The 16254-nt window shown below is 45.9% G+C and overlaps 1 protein-coding gene across 1 annotated transcript in view; it reads right to left on the bottom strand.

Moving 5' to 3' along the window:
* Positions 1–2365: 2365 nt before the first annotated feature.
* The window catches only part of TBX21 (T-box transcription factor 21), a 64175-nt gene continuing 50286 nt past the window's right edge, over positions 2366–16254 (bottom strand). Inside the window, exons 2-6 of the mRNA XM_048517655.1 lie at positions 10886–11040; positions 8691–8812; positions 8091–8249; positions 7195–7256; positions 2366–4955 (exon numbers count right to left, since the gene is read on the bottom strand). Coding sequence (XP_048373612.1) covers positions 4289–4955; positions 7195–7256; positions 8091–8249; positions 8691–8812; positions 10886–11040 — 1165 coding nt within the window. The 3' untranslated portion in view covers positions 2366–4288. The remainder of the gene's footprint in view (positions 4956–7194; positions 7257–8090; positions 8250–8690; positions 8813–10885; positions 11041–16254) is intronic.

Genomic DNA, 16254 nt, shown 5'->3' with positions numbered 1-16254 from the left:
ACGGATATGCTTCTTGCTTCTCAAATTCCCTGCAACACGTGAGTAGCTGGGCAGCCATGCAGAAATGAACCCCTGCAATCATACCAGTCGTCCCACAATACGATTGGCTGCACCTGCGTATGCGACACGTAACATTAAAAACAAAAAGCAGGGCAATGGCAGGAGGATTCTTCCTGACTGTGGAAGGTATGGTGGAAGGGAGGAAAATGAAGCGCTTCCTGCCGGACTGTGTGGCGGGAGCGGCTCCAATCCGGGATTTTGCAAAAAGGGTTGCCGGTTTAGCAATTTTCGAAAATCCCGCGTTGAGGGAAATAAAGCAGGGCTGACTCGTTTTGAGGACTGGGCCTGTGTGAAGCTCCCCCCATTATATTTGGCCAGTGCGGAATCCACCCATGAGGGATATGAAATTGTAAAAAGTATGACGCTGCTGGATACAGGATATCTTGGGGGCTGCCTTAGGTGTAAGAAATTTAACAGGAGTGTCAAGATCACACTGGCTCATTTGAACCCCAGTGCCACACGAGGACCTTAAATGCCAGTTGGCTTCTCTAGCAGGTGTGTAAGAATGGAATTATCCCTCACAGTTGGCTCCAGCCAGCTTTTTCTACCCAGTTTGTTTCCATACTACATCTCCCATCCCATATAGCTTTTTAAAAACATGTGGGTCTCATAATCCCCATCATCTTTTCAGGTGGCCGAAAAGATCTCCTTTTACACATGCAGAAAGGTTGGCTGACTCCAACCCTGTGTCACCAGATAGGGGGCTTTAAGAAAGTTTTCTTTAAAAAAATAATAATACACACCCCCATTCAAAATTTCGCATTTTCACACACCCACAGCTTTACAGTTTATTGAAGGAAATCCTGAAGCTGAATCCAAAACCCACAAAGGGGAAACCTGTACGCTGCTCTTAATAAATATTTGAATCTCTTGAGATGGCAATCGTCCTGAAAAATTAAAATTAAAAAAAATCCAAAAAAGCTCACCACATGACCTTTGTGTTTTTACATGTACATTTTAACAGTGTAAACAGTTACGGAGAGCTTAGTCTGACTCTTACCAACAACCCCACCCCCACCCCACCCCCCACCCCGGGCTCAGAAGGGTTTGCCAAGCCACAAAGAACTCAGTTCAGGAGTGAACGTCCTTTTGATTGTCTAGCATCATAATGTCACATCCCCAAATGCCCGTCAAGTCTATCCAGGAGCAGGGCTTTGCAAGAGGGAGGAGAGCATGGGCACAAAAAGGCCGAGCTTGAAATATACAAAATACAACCTGTTTCTCTTCCACTCAACCACCCACCACACTCACAGACACACACTGCAATAAAGCTTATTAGTGGGGTGCAGATTTCTTTGGCCCTTTCTGCACAGACACTAAAATGTTTGGGGGCAGGAAATAAAAAATATGCTCCAAGGAGTTTTTGCATTGTTTCCCCCCCCCAAAAAAACCCCCGTTTCATTTGCAGCCTCAAAACATTTTAAATGCATCCTCTTGTCTTGCAGTTCTTCTATCTGAAATGCTTTCTAACAGGCTTCATTTGTGTGCTGTCCCTTTAAGATGCCATTTGGTGAGTTCACTTGCCTGAAGAAGCCCCTTGCCCTGTTTTCGGAGCATTTCAGAGTGTTTTTCAGATTTGGGGGGGATGGGGGCTTATTCTTCACAGCATTGCCTCCAGAAGACTCAGGGAACTGCAGCATGACGCTGTGAAGCATGAAGCATTGATTTGTCCACACACTGGGGGAAAAGGTAACTGGGAGTCATTTCAAGGGGGTGAATGCAAACAAAAGGGGGAATTAGAAACATTTTACAAACGTTTTAGGAGATTTGTGCAGAAAGGGCCATAAACGGATTGCTCTGGGCACGTTCTGAAAGGAACCAGAGTTGCGCAAGAGCTCACTGCTATTTTTGCACCCTCCGTTCATTCCCACTGGGTGTGGGCAGAAGACCATCTAGGGGAAATGCTTTTCTTTGCTGTCACCTTGGGTTTGACAGTGTCCAGCTGAAGTCAGGTGACCATGCGGCTATTGCGGTTATAACACTAGCTAATGCTGAAGCAGTTGTCCCTGAGGGGACTGAAATGGGATGGACTCTTGCATTAAGAAGGAGAAGAGTTTGGATTTATAGCCCACCTTTCTCTCCTGTAAGGAGACTCAAGGTGGCTTACAAGCTCCTTTCCTCCCTCTCCCCACAACAGACACCTTGTGAGGTCAGTGGGGTTGAGAGAGAACTGTGACTAGCCCAAGGTCACCCAGTAGGCATGTAGGAGTGCGGAAACACATCTGGTTCACCAGATAAGCCTCTGCCACTCAGGTGGAAAAGTGGGGAATCAAACCCAGTTCTCCAGATTAGAATCCACCTGCTCTTAACCACTACACCATGCTGGCTCTCTTAAGGAATCAATTCATCCCTCTTATCTGTCCACCCCACCCCCACCCCAAGATCCCCTCCTTACACACAGTAAACCGGGACACCTGGTACAGCAAGTCTGCATAGGTTTCTGCATAGGTTGGAGCACTGGCTGTGGCGTAAGATTCTCAGCTATTGTTGGGTGCCAAAGAATCAAACGGTTAGGAGACATCTGCACAACAAGGTCTCGAATAGAGCCCTATACCATGGTTATTTTTAGTGGCATGATAGCTGCTCCAACAGCGGTCCTTCCCAACATGTGGCATACTGATATGTCAAGTCCAGGGGCTGTTGGATAGAAGGCCATGCTGCGAATTCTTCCCCAGCCAGTGTGTCGCTTCGATTCCCAGAAAGAACGGCACAGATTTGAGAAGGAGCTGCCAAGCAGGGAGCTTCCCATGTGCTCTCATGACTCCGGATATGGTATGTACACTGCGTTTGTCTGCCACACTTCAATCACTGCCAAAGTGCTCCAGGCAACTCTGGAAGAGCCCCTCGTATTTGGAATGGCACCTGAGAACAATTGTGTTAACAGAAATGATCAGAAATGTATCTTTGTTTGCTCACCAGGCCTGTCCACACAATCCATTAGGCTTCTTAAAGCTGTTTTGGTTACATGTTCAAAGGTCAATTTGGTGGCTGACTTGAGCAACATCTGATTTATATCCCAAACTCCCAATTCATCAGCATGAACATCTCTTGGCCTGGACGCTTCACGTGTGATAGCAAAACTCAGAAGTGAAATGCACTGAGGGGAAGAACTTTTGTAAATTGATGTTGCTCACGGGAATGGCGCAGTCCCAAATAAGTACCCTGTTACATTTGAAAAGGGGAGGGTGGGAACCAATAATGTAAAGGTACTGATCCTCATCCATCCCTACTGGCATGCAACGAAGGTGTCCCTGTGTACCTTGACCGGCAGGAATGAGGCTGGGGGATGCACATTCAAATAAACTTACATCTCGTGGAAAGCAATTCAGTGTAAACACCCCTCCCCCCCACTAAGTAGGAGTATCTGCCATTTGTTTATGGTTGCAGCACCCAATCCAGCAAGTGGTATACTTGTGGAAACCTGTTTCCATGTATATACAAGAATGCTGCTGGATCAGACCGAAGACATTTATAGTCCCGCTTTCTTTTTTTCTCTGAAGTGGACCGCCCCCCCGTACATGGAACTTAAACATGGAGGTTAAATTTTTCCAGTATGGCTCATAGCCATTCACAGAGCTGTTCCCATTGAATTTATCGAATCTCCTATAACAACACTGTCCAAGAAAGATCTCCTTATCTGATTAAGGGTGAATTAATTTGATAAGTGGATATATTATGCCTTCAAATGTCCTTCCAAGACAAATGTAAGTAGTTGAAACTGCAAAGTGTGGAAGTTTCAGATTTTGCATCTGTGAGAAATTTCGTTTCAGCTCTATCGTTCTTATTTAGCCATGAAGCCAAGCAAGGGTCAGACCAGAAATGTAAAGACACTTCACAGGATTGTGACATTAGCATATTTCTACGGGAGTGGTGCATACTCTCGTATTGCTGTATGTCTGACCAGATGCCCTTATGGACAAGCATGTAAGTAGACTCGAGAGCCCTGCTGTGCACACACCATTCAGTGTCCGCTTGGATATCTCTATTCAGAAATGTCAGCGTAAGATCATACTTAACACAAGACAACTAGCACCTGTATATTGCTGCATGAGGGGAAGATATGACTAGAAAGAATGCGACTCTGTGCCCAAGCAGTGCCCCATGATGGTGCAGACCTTCCCCAAAGCAAGAAAGTGTCCCCTTTATTTTGCTCGATATTAATGATATGACTCGAGGGGAACTGCAAGTCCCAAAGCCCCTCATTATCCTCAAGCGTTTCTGCGCCCTTTCAGTTCCCGTAGAAGCCACAATAACCAGCATCTGTGGCTTCTTTCTCGTAGAGGTCTCCGTTGCGGATGGGGGGCGAACTTTCAGCACTGGAGATGTAAGGAGATATCCGACGACGCTTACACTCGGCTTCGTACAACCCGGAGTCCGAGGAATCGGCTGATTTCACCGAACCCGGTTCGGCCCAGCCTTCGCTGTCCTTCCCTTTCTCATCTCCAGAGGGCACCGGTTGCAAATCTCTCATGGGCCGGAACCAGCTCAACGCTCCTGGTGTGGGCTTGGGTGGATGATATTGGGACGGAGAACTCCAAGCCGGTGGGGGCCCGAAAGGGTGCTCCTGGTAGTAAGGCAGAGAAGAGTGCGGTGACGCTTGCAAGGCAAAGGGCTTCATGCTGTAGGGCATAAATTTGTTCCCTCTGTAGTCACCGTCGTAGGGGCTGTATTCTAGCGAGGCGGCCGGTGGCTGCTGGGAGGCAAAATACCAGTGGTGGGTATCCTTGGGTTGCAAAGGGAGTGGGCCACGCTCCCTGTTGTAGAAGCAGCTCTGGGATAGCGGGAACTGATCGTGTAAGAAGGGTTGGAAGGGGCTGCCAGCCAGAAGTTGCTGACAGCTGCTGGAGCTGGGGGGAGAGGGGGTTGTACGGTCTCCCTCCGCTGCACTGTACATCCTAGAGGAAGACAGAGAGAGAATACTATAGGCAGAAGGAAGGAATTGGCAGAATTCTGACTGGGTCCAGATCCCTCCCCATCACCAAACCCTCATAGCCATACGGGGATTAAGGCCCCAAGTCCTCAAGTCAGAAAGGGCCATTGGCCACACAAATCTTCCAACAGCTCTCCAGTCAGAAATTCAAACCAGGGTAAAAAGTTAAGGACCAAACCACAGGTAGTTCTATTGAGTGTGTGTTTGACCCCACCCTTCCCCTAAGTGGGTCCCCATCAGCTTGACATGCGTGGCTCCCCTTTTCTCATTTCATCCTTACAACAACCCTGTGAGGTAGGTTAGGAAGACAGAAGGTCACACTCCATTCCGCAGGGCCTGTAAGATGGAACTGTTCCACCAGGCGCATGCTCAACACAGCTGTTCGTTTCTATCAGCTTGGCTTCCCCCCTCCACCCATAATTTTCTTCCCTCCTATAAGGAACTATTGTTTATATATTGGTGCCATCAGACAGAATGGTTTTAGTTATTTTAATTGTATTAAAATTGTATGTATTTGGGAGTTATCCTAAGTCCTTCGGGGAAGGGCAGAATACAAGACTAATAAATATTAATGATAAATAATGCAACCCAAACTAGAGTTACACCCTTCTAAATTCATTGAAGTTAATAGGCTTAGAATCATAGAATTGGGAGAGACCCCAAAGGCCATCAAGTCCAAACTCCTGCAATGCAGGAATACACAATCAAAGCACTCCTGACAGATGGCCATCCAGCCTCTTTTTTAAAAACCTCCAAAGAAGGAGACTCCATCACACTCCGAGGTAGTGCATTGTACTGTCAAATAGCCCTGACAGTCAAGAAGTTTTTCCTGATGTTTTGGAGGAATCTCTTTTCCTTCACCTTGAACCTATTACTCCTGGTCCTAGTCTCTGGAAGCTGCAGAAAACAAGCTTGCTTCCTCACCAACATGACATCCCTTCAAATATCTAAACGTGGCTATCATGTCACCTCTTAACCTTCTCTTCTCCAGACTAAACATATCCAGCTCCCTAAGTCTCTCCTCGCAGGGCATGGATTCAAGACCTTTTACCATTTTGGTTGCCCTCCTCTGGACCCCTCTGCATGATTTTCTTAGGATAGTACAGTCCATGGGTTTGTGGACAGAATGGGGGATATGAACTCAGCTTTTCCTGCATCTTAGTTCAACACCTCAAACCCTACACTACACTACTTCTCAGATGGGTGAGTGTAGGGAGGGATTCATGCGGCATTTTAGACTCTTAAAAAAAACCTGACGGGGAGGTAAGGAAATATGGAGAGAGGGGGTGTTCAAAAAGAAACAGTGAAATCTTATATCCTTGTGCATTTTCCCTGACTAAAACTGGTCATTTGGTTGCTTTTCCTAGTAGGAAAATGGTAGGGATCCTACTCAGAGCGTGCTTACTTGTTTCACTGCTGGGACTAAGTTTTGAGAAGGCGAAGTGATTACAACTAGGCTTGGTGATTCAGGTATCCCAAATCACCAAAATGGCCGAATTGCGGCCTATTCGGTCCACATTTGGCCCGAATAGATCATGCCCGAAAATAAGCCGATCCGAACGCAAACCATACTAAATATAGTATTCGTCTTATTGGGGCTTACAGATAATTTTATGCCCAAATAAACCTGAATCCAAATTTTACCGAATATTTTCAGTATTGCTCAACCCTAATTACAGCTTATCACCGGATTGCACAGATCAGTTTTCCTGGAGAAAATGGCGGATTTAGAAGGTGGAATCTATGCCTTTTATAATCCACAGAGATCTCAGCCCTTCCTAAATCCTCCCCTTCCCCAGGCTCTGCCCCCAAATCTCCAGGAATTTCCCAAGCCAGAGTTGGAAGCCCTAGAAAACTCCCTTGCCCAGCAAAACACCCCCAATCCGTACAAGATATCTCCTGCAACTGTGGCGGCTTGGGTTACTACTTTTCTCTTGTCAGCAAAATCTATTTCTCATTATTGTTTATTTTTCATTATGATAATCGAACAGTTAAATGATTAAATTATCAAAACTTCCTTTCCCAAAGCTTGGAATGACAGATTAAGGATTAAATTAGGAAATGGGAAATAATAATAAGGCTACGAGTTAGAAGATGTTTTAAAAGAATAGAGGGAAGGGGGAAAATTTAAGGGGAGAAGAATATCCACTGCCTACTAAACTTTTAGACAATTAGGGGAGAGGATAAGCAGCAGAGAGACTTACGAATCAAAGTTATCTCGGAAGCCCTTGGCAAAAGGATTGTGGTCTATCTTCAGCTGGGTAATCTAGCAGGAGGAAGGATGGAGAAAATGATGGAACGCTGGTAAGGACTGATACCAAGACATATATATGTCAAACCACAGTGAACTTCCAAATCCCCCCCCCCCCACTCATGCTTTTCATTCCAAACTCTCTGTTCCTCTCTATGATTATCTCCTACTACCTGGGGCGGGGGGGGGGGGCTATGGTTTTTCTTGGCAAGCAGAAGGTCCCAGATTCAATGCAGAGCAACTCCACTACATCACAAGTGCTCTCAATTACATTACCAATTAATATGACCAATTGCATTAATAATACCAATTAAGAGTTCAATTTTTAAAAAATATTTTCTCATGGCTGTCGCCTGGTTGACATGCACGTCTGCCCCCGGTATGTTGTTATGTAACTTTTAAGCCATCTTGTAACTGGTTTTGATGTTTATACTTTTTGTACTGTTTTTATTGTATTTTATTATGTGCCTTTATGTAAGCCGCCTCGAGTCCCTTGGGAGATTGGCAGGGTGAAAATGAAATCAATCAATATTATTTTGACTGGAACTCGACAGCAAGTGGTGAATTGGGATTATATCCGATGCAGAGCAAATAGAGAGAGCGCCTTTTAAAAAACACCCTCTTTTTGTTTCTTTCCCCCTCCTTCTTCTGTAATGCTACTTTCTTTATGTTTTTGGATACTGGTTTCGTTACGGTCTTTAATAAGTCTTAATTTTAAAAAACAGTCTTAAAAAAAAAGATCTGATCAGATCAGGCTAGCCTGGGGCTATCCAGGTCAGGACTTTGCTCCATTATCCCGAACGTAAAAGAGGTGACATGAGATCCCACGTGCACCCACTGCAAACTCACATCAGCATTCTGGTATGCTGTCACGGCGATGAACTGAGTCTCGGGAAAGGTGAAGGTCTGGGTGCAGAGAGAAGAGTGCACCTCGTCCACCTCGCCCTCCTTGGCTTCTGTGATGTGTAGCCGTGGTTGATACTTGTGCAAAGACTGTAACACGATCATCTGCCGGACAAACAGCACAGGATTCATGCAGAGGTGACCCGAGAGTTGTGCCTTACTATTTCCAGTGTCATAGAAGAGTTTTGGATTTATATCCCACCTTTCTCTCCTATAAGGAGACTCAAGGTGGCTTACAAGTTCCTTTCCCTTCCTCTCCCCACAACAGACACCTTGTGAAGTATGTAGGGCTGAGAGAGTTCAGAGAGAACTGTGACTAACCCAAAGTCACCCACAGGGAATGTAGGAGCGCGGAAACATACCTGGTTCACCAGATAAGCCTCCGCCACTCAAGTGGAGGAGTGGGGAATCAAACCCGGTTCTCCAGATTAGAATCCACCTGCTCTTAACCACCACACCATGCTGGCTCTCAATGCCTCCTGGATGGTGCAGTGCCATCGTATAGGGCAATAAAAATAACCTCAGCTAACAAAGAGCCACGATTACCTGCGTGACGTTATTTGATGCTCCTTTGTTATTGGTGAGCTTCAGCTTGCCGAAGGAGATTTCTTGCCTCATCCAGTGGGCTCCAGTATTCGGAGAATCCGGGTGTACGTATGTCCGATTACCTGTCAGAAAGACGGCACGTCAATTAAGCGTCTTTCAAACTGTCCACACTGAAATCACGTCTCTGTCTGATTACATGTGGATATATTAAGAAATGTAGCTAACATACAATGTGTTAATATGCAAAACAAAAGTCACAACTGAGAATTTCGTTAGAAATATTTATTTTGGAATCTGTCTAAAATTGACACACAACAAAGAATATTTTGGGTTATTGTGAAATATTTGAGTGTGTATTTGAGATGGAAACAGTATTTGTATACCCATAGATGTGTGGTACAAAGCAGCTGATTTGTGGCTTGAAACCCCACAGTTCCAACTCCTGACAGGAATTGTCAGGCTGTGAATTCTTTGTTAGATCCATTCATGGAACTACAGTTTCAAAATTTCCTTGGTTGGGAGACAAGATAATAAAGTAATTTGTTTTGTTTTCTTTTTACAAAATGGTATTGTAACCATGTTCATAGCAGCAAATGGATGAGTTTATCCAAGATCCTGACCAGAGATAACAGCTTGTTCGCTCAATCGGACTGAGTTCCCACCCAACTACAGACGGCCCAAGCTGTGGCCCATTCTCATCTGCTCTTGTAGTGAGAGAAAATGGGGGAAAGGGAGTAATTTTGCAGATGCAGCAGCATCCCTATATCTTGGCACTCCATTTGCAGCACTCTAGGGATCTGCCCAATTGATATGGTCTTTGCCATGAGACTGGGGAACTTCATAGAACACATGTTGACCTCACTTCCTGCTCTTTACTCAGAAGTGAAGTCACTTCATTGTATAACACTCCCCACATTCCACATGCTGCCCCCAAAGCTCCTTGGATTCACTTTACCTTTGCAGATCCCATGACCCCCAGCATAGCAATTTTAGTGGTCAAAAGGGGAGGGAGCCAATGTGGTGTAGTGGTTAAGAGCAGGTGGATTCTAATCTGGAGAACCGGGTTTGATTCCCCACTCCTCCACCTGAGCGGCTGAGGCTTATCTGGTGAACCAGATGTGTTGACTGGAAAAGCATTACAATGAGAAGAAGTCAAAATGGGATTTCCAGCACTGAAATTGCTAACAGTATCTTCACCATCAGAGGGAGCTATAGCTCTTGGAAACAGGATTAAATTAAAGCTCCCCAGAGAACATAAAAACGAAAAGCTGCACGCACTTAAATAGATAAACTTTTTTTCAGGATTTCAGAAAATATTTGAGTGTTTGAGTTAGAAACATATAAAATTATTTTTCCCCCTCCAAGCAAATTCTAACCAGGGAAGAAAAGTGCTTTAGGATGATTCCTCCCCAAATGTGTTTTAAACCCTGGTGAAAGCTGCTAAATTCCATCACAATGAACTCAACACTTCAAGCAAAGGTGGCAAATCTTGACTAACCCAGTACTTGCTGAAGCCAGCTAAATTTTCCACGTTCAGATGATAAACGGAAGAATTCCTCCAGGCATGTAGATCATTTCATTCTCTTGCCACACAGTCACCTTAGCCTTTTTACAGCATTTCCCCTAAATTTTAACTCATCTCTGTAACCCTTACAACAGCCGTATGAGGTAGGCCAGGTGTAACAGCATGAACCAGAAAGTTCAAACCTCTCCTCAGCCACGGAGTCCATAGGCACAAAAACCCCTTTCCCCCAAGAACAGGATGAAGGGGCAATTCAAACTGCTGTGAGAGAAGGGAGGTAGAAAAATCATATTCTGTGGATGCAAGAGCTTGTGTTTGCCAAAATGCCAACGTGGATCCAAACCAGAAAAGTCATGCTCCAACAGAAACGGCATCTCAAAGATTCACCAAGTTTAGTCATAAGTCTGATCGCATGATAAAGTGGAGAAATTTTTTTTTTACAGAGACTCTTACAACCACCTCCCTGCCACCTTTTCTGTGACTTTGGCTCTAAAAGTCTCCGTGAAATAATTATCCACTTCCTATGGCTTCCGCAGAAGCAAGGTCTGACTCACGAAAGCTTCAGCAAGAGTAAACCTTGTAAGTATCGCCCAACGATCTCTGTTTCACTTCACTACCACGGACTAACACAGGAGTCTGTCAAAAGAGGGAACAAACGATTCCTCCACCGTACCTGGCATGTTTCCTTCCGCTTTGCCACACTGAACCCATTTTCCGCCTTGATACCGCCAGTGGTGCTGATCCACCAAGACAATGTCCACACAGATACTGTAATGAGCCACGGGATCCAGCCCAGAAATGTTGAAGCTGAGAAACGGGAACATCCTCCTAGGCAAGAGGTTGGGGGAGAGAGAAACACAAAGAAGGCCCGTCATACTGAAAGCTTGGAAAGCCAGCGTGGTGTAGTGGTTAAGAGTAGGTGCACTCGAATCTGGAGTTTGATTCCTCACTCTGCCACTTGAGCTATGGAGGCTTGTCTGGTGAACCAGATAAGCACTCCAACACATGCCAGCTGGGTGACCTTGGGCTAGTCACAACTCTTCGGAGCTCTCTCAGCCCCACTCATCTCACAGGGTGTTTTTGTTGGGGGAAAGGAAGGGAAAGGAGATTGTAAGCCACGTTGAGTCTCCTTAGAGGAGAGAAAGGAGGGATATAAATCCAACTCTTCTTCTTCTTGGATTTTTTTTTTAAAGACCTACCGCCCTCCCCAGTACACACACAACCATTCATTCTCTCAGGACAGCGCCCACAAGTCTTCAAACTGATGCACCTCCAAGCAGAGCAAAGTCAAATAAGAACCGTTATAGGAACTTTGGAATCCCTCAACCAACTCTATGGTGCTACTCACGGGTTCTGTTAGGGTTGCTAGATCAGGGCTGGAAAATCCCTGGAGATTCTGGGGCAGAGCCTAGGGAGGGTGGGGGTTAGAAAGACAAGAGGTCTTAGTAGGGTATAATGCAGTGACGTAGGCATAGATTTTTTATGGGAGGGGTTTGGGGGCCATGCCTCCCCAAGCCCCGCCCCCAGCCTCAGTGTTTATAAAAGCAGCTCTCCAAGGCCAGGGACGGCAGACTCTCCTGCCCTGCCTGCCCGCCCCCGCCCCCCCCCCACCAGCTGGGCTCCCAGCCAGCTGCCAGCAGTTCCTTCTGCCCTCTCCTCCAGGCAGAGGCGTAGCTAGGGGAAATGGAGCCCGGTGCAAAATCTGAGTTTTGCGCCCGTCCCCACCAATGGGCGGCTGCTGTGATGCTGGAATCCACCCCCAAACAGTATCACTTTTGATGGTGTTTAAACTAGGGAGCCCAGATTCTCCTTTTAAATCTGATTTCTGTATCTGGAGATGGAGTTGCCTGCTCTGGGTTGGGAACTGGAGATCTGGGAGGTGGAATCTGGGATGGGTGAGGTTTGGGAAGAAGAGGGACAGCAGGGGATAATGTCATACAGTCCGCCTTCCAAAGCGACCATTTTCTCTATCTGGAGATCTTCTGTAATTTCAGGAGAGCAGGGCTTCCGGCAAGATTTGGAAATGTAGGGAAGGTTTATACAAGAAGATGGTAGAAATGGACCTCATTCTGAATCCCACACGTGTCATTTTGTCTGTACTCAGACAAACCTCATTCATATACACAATGGGAGAAAGAGTCCTACATTGCAGGTGTGTTATGAGGTAAAAAATATATCAGGCACTTTCCAAAATTAACAGGTGCAAGGAATAGAATTGCCCTGGAATAGGGCTACAAAACTTTTGCATTTGTGTAAAGCGGAGTACAAATGTAAAAGTAGTCTCAGACTTGGAAGCTAATCAAAACTAGGACGGAGGCCCCTTTCACATATGCAGAATAATGCACTTCCAACCCACTTCACAATTGTTTGCAAGTGGATTTTGCTATTCCGCACAACAAAAATCCAGCTTCAAAGTGCATTGAAAGTGGATTGAAAGTGCATTATTCTGCATGTGCGGAAGGGGCCTTGGGCATTCAAATGAGTGGCCAGTCAGCAACGCCTCTGTGAAAGCAACAACCAAAGGCCAAAAGAGAAGATAGCTATACCCTACTTAATCTGGACATCCGTCCAGTAATCAGTTGTGTCCTGCCGGCAAACAGGGAAGGTCGTGCTTTTATGATCTGGCCCAATGGTCCTCAAAAAAATGTAGCCTTTTATTCTGGAGCGTTGTGGGGTTTCCAGGCTGTATGGCTGTGTTCTGGTAGCATTTTCTCCTGACGTTTCGCCTGCATCTGTGGCTGGCATCTTCAGAGGATGCCATCCTACAACACTCCAGTGATTCCGGCCGTGAAAGCCTTCGACAATACATTGAGCCTTCCATTCATTTGGGAACTTTTCTTGAAAAGGGCCATCTAACAGCTCAACCAGGGGATTTGCAGGGAAACCCAGGATCAGAGCGCACAGTGCAGTAGGGTTGCCAACCTCTAGAGCATGACTGGAGTTCCCCTGGGATTATACCTGATCTCCAGATGACAAGAGGTCAGTTCAGTTGGAGAAAACAGCTGCTTTGGAAGGTAGACTGTATGGCATTATACCCTGTTGAAGTCCCCCCCCTCCCCAACCCCCAACCCCCAATCTCCAAGTATTTTCCAATCCGGACTTGGCAACCTTACTGTGGAGAGTTGTTTTCCCCTCCCATGTTGTTAAAATCTGCCCCAGATTCCTCTCTCTCCAGCATTTGCTATTTTATAGAGACTCTTCCATCTTGCTCCTTCCCCAATTATTGATTTGATTCATACAATTATATCCCATTTTTCCTTCAAGGATGGTAGACAAGAGGCTTTTCTCATTTTCTGCTCACAACACACTTGCGAAGTAGGCTAGATGATTAAAGTTTGCCCTTGGTTCTTTCTGGTGGGATGCAGACAGGGACCCAGATCTCCTTTGTTGGAGTCAATAATTTGTTTCATAAGCTCAAGGATAGAAAAATATTCTGCAATAAATGTGGTTACTCTTTATGGCACCACTGGGCTCCTGTCCCTTTTTTACTTTTCTTATTATTTTTCTGGTCTTGCTCCAATGAGCTCAAAGTGGCATCCACGATTCTCTAACCCTCCTCTATTTTATCCTGATAACAACAACCCTGTGAGGTAGGTTAAGTGGAGAAAGAGTGACTGGCCCACGCTACCCAGTGAGCCTCCATGGTAGAATGGGGACTCAATCTGATCTCAGTCTTACACAACTAGGCTGCACTTGCTCTATTATTCACTACATTACATTATGGTCTCTCCCCCCCACCCCCCCAAATTAAAAATCCCTGAGATTTGGAGTGGAGTTTGGAGAGGACAGAAACCTCATAGTGTCAGCTCTCCACAGCCTCCATTTTCTCCAGGGGGACTGACCTCTGTAGTTTGGAGATAAGCTAGGCTGACCAGACGTCCCGCTTTTGGCAGGACAGTCCCACCTTAAAACAATTTGTCCCACGTCCCGCGGGTTTTTTCAAGTGTCCCGGTTTTTGAAAGGCTGCCGCACTGCCTTCTGGGGCGGCAAAGGAAGTCTGCTACAGCTCTCCCACGTCTTGGGCAAGGCCACAAGAAGCGCACGATTTGCCTTCTGGGGCGCTCCTGTTTCCTGCCACAATGTCACAGAGGCGGGGAAATGGGGCGCCCCAGAAGGCCGTGGTGCTCTCTAAGTGCTCCAACGTGTTCTGGCTACCATCCTCTAGTACACATTGGCTGCAAGGTGACCATCTGGTCACCTTAAAATAAGCCGAAATTCAGGGGGATCCCCAGGTCCTACCTGGAGGCTAGCATCCCTACTTTGTGGGTCAAAGCTTAAAGCAAGGAGAGGGCCCCATTTTCCGATCCCACGGGCAACTCTCCTAAGATAGGTTTTTCTTCTCTGTACAGAACTTTCCTCTTCCGAAGGGAGACAGGATGAGGAAACAGACTGGATTCCCACACAGTGGGAAGACGAGGCCTTTCGCTCTTTCGGTTCAGTGGGGAGAGAGGCCGAGCCATGCTTTGCTTGGTTGACTTCATTCACCAATTACTCCATTCATCTCTGAAAGAGTTCAGTTATACACACTATTTTCCAGTGGTCAATGCATTTCCAGGCTCTTCCCCGCCACCCCCACCCTCCCATTCCAGTGGGGTGGCACCAAGCAGAATTACATGCGCCGCAATTTTTCATTCTTAAAAATCCACCCGACCGATGGCAACAGGTGGCAAAACAGCTCTGTTTCTTCCTTACCCGCAGTGACCTTACCAAATTCTCTCCCCCCCCCCAGCACTTCCCTCTTGCTCCCTCTTCCCTCCCTCCCCCCCACCCCCGACTTCTCCCTCCACAATTTCCGGTTCAGAAATAGACTCCGCTGCTATTTTCAGAGAAAGTGAGAAGGGGGAGAGAAAGACAGGAAGGATGGGGCGAAAAAAGCGGTCAGCTTGAGATGTTTCTGGCCAGGGTTTGCAAAAGACGTTTGGGTGCCTGCAGTGGAAAATAAAAAGGGCACCTGCCCACCGAAGCACTATGGGGTAGCCAAGCCGTCTCCTGGGAGGTTTTCTGAGAAACCCTCACTAGTATCAAAACAGCCTTTCAGGCACATACTTCGTTCATTGCAGCGGGCCTGCCCATGAGGCCCTCCTAGCTGTCTGTTGCTAGAATTGCTGACTCCATGTTGGGAAATTCCTGAAAGTTTGGGAGTGGAGTCTGGGGAGGGCAGTATTCAGGGAGGAGAGGGAACGTAGTAGGGTATAATGCCATTGCCATCCTTCAAAGTGTGGGATTTGACACCCTTGCATGCAGCAGGCACGGAATTCTGGGAGAGCTCAGCGAACATTCTAAAAGAGACTCTGACTGAGGAAAGATGTTGTTCAGTTTTATGTTAACTAAAGCTATGTAAAAGCATCAGGCTATGTAAAAGCATGAGGTTTGTCTGAGTCCAGGCACAGAACAAGGGGGGCCTTCCAGCATATTCTTCAAACCTTGCCTCCCCACATACCCGGCGAGTTTTTATGCAAGCCAGATTTAATATTCTTTCAATGGCCACCTGCAAGGGAAGACTTGCAAATATTCTGCACAATGTGTGGCTTGGTTCATGTTTGCAGGGGCGCATAGAGACCATCAAGCATGTCATCCTACACTGCAACTTTTATACATTCCAAAAAGACAAGTTCATAAAACCTCATCTAAATGAAGCCCTGCAGACTTCTGACATAGGGAAAGTTAAATACTCACTCTGTGGTAAGTACGTGCAGATCACTACAGATGTTGCTGCATTTCTAGTAAAGGCGTTGAAAATCCAAAGCCTTAAAGTCACTCCTGATTAATTTTATGGATAATCAATGTAAATTATTTTAACATTTTCTTTTTCCCTATCTGCATTGACCCTTGTAGGTAGTTTTATTTTTTTTTAATTTTTCATTAATTTATTTACATGCCAATAAAATGTGCTGTTGTTGAAAGTTGAAAGGTGCTGTTGTTGAAAGTTTAATACTGTAAACCAAATTGTAATCAAATGATGAACTGTAAATGCATCAACATATACATGTTACTTTGTTTATATATATTTGTCTCTCAATATAATTAAAGTTCTTTTATTTA

The sequence above is a fragment of the Sphaerodactylus townsendi genome, linkage group LG15 (assembly GCF_021028975.2).
Source record: "Sphaerodactylus townsendi isolate TG3544 linkage group LG15, MPM_Stown_v2.3, whole genome shotgun sequence".
Classification (NCBI taxonomy): domain Eukaryota; kingdom Metazoa; phylum Chordata; class Lepidosauria; order Squamata; family Sphaerodactylidae; genus Sphaerodactylus; species Sphaerodactylus townsendi.
Note: the sequence above shows the minus strand (reverse complement) of the source record. Positions and strands in the feature narration are given on the sequence as shown.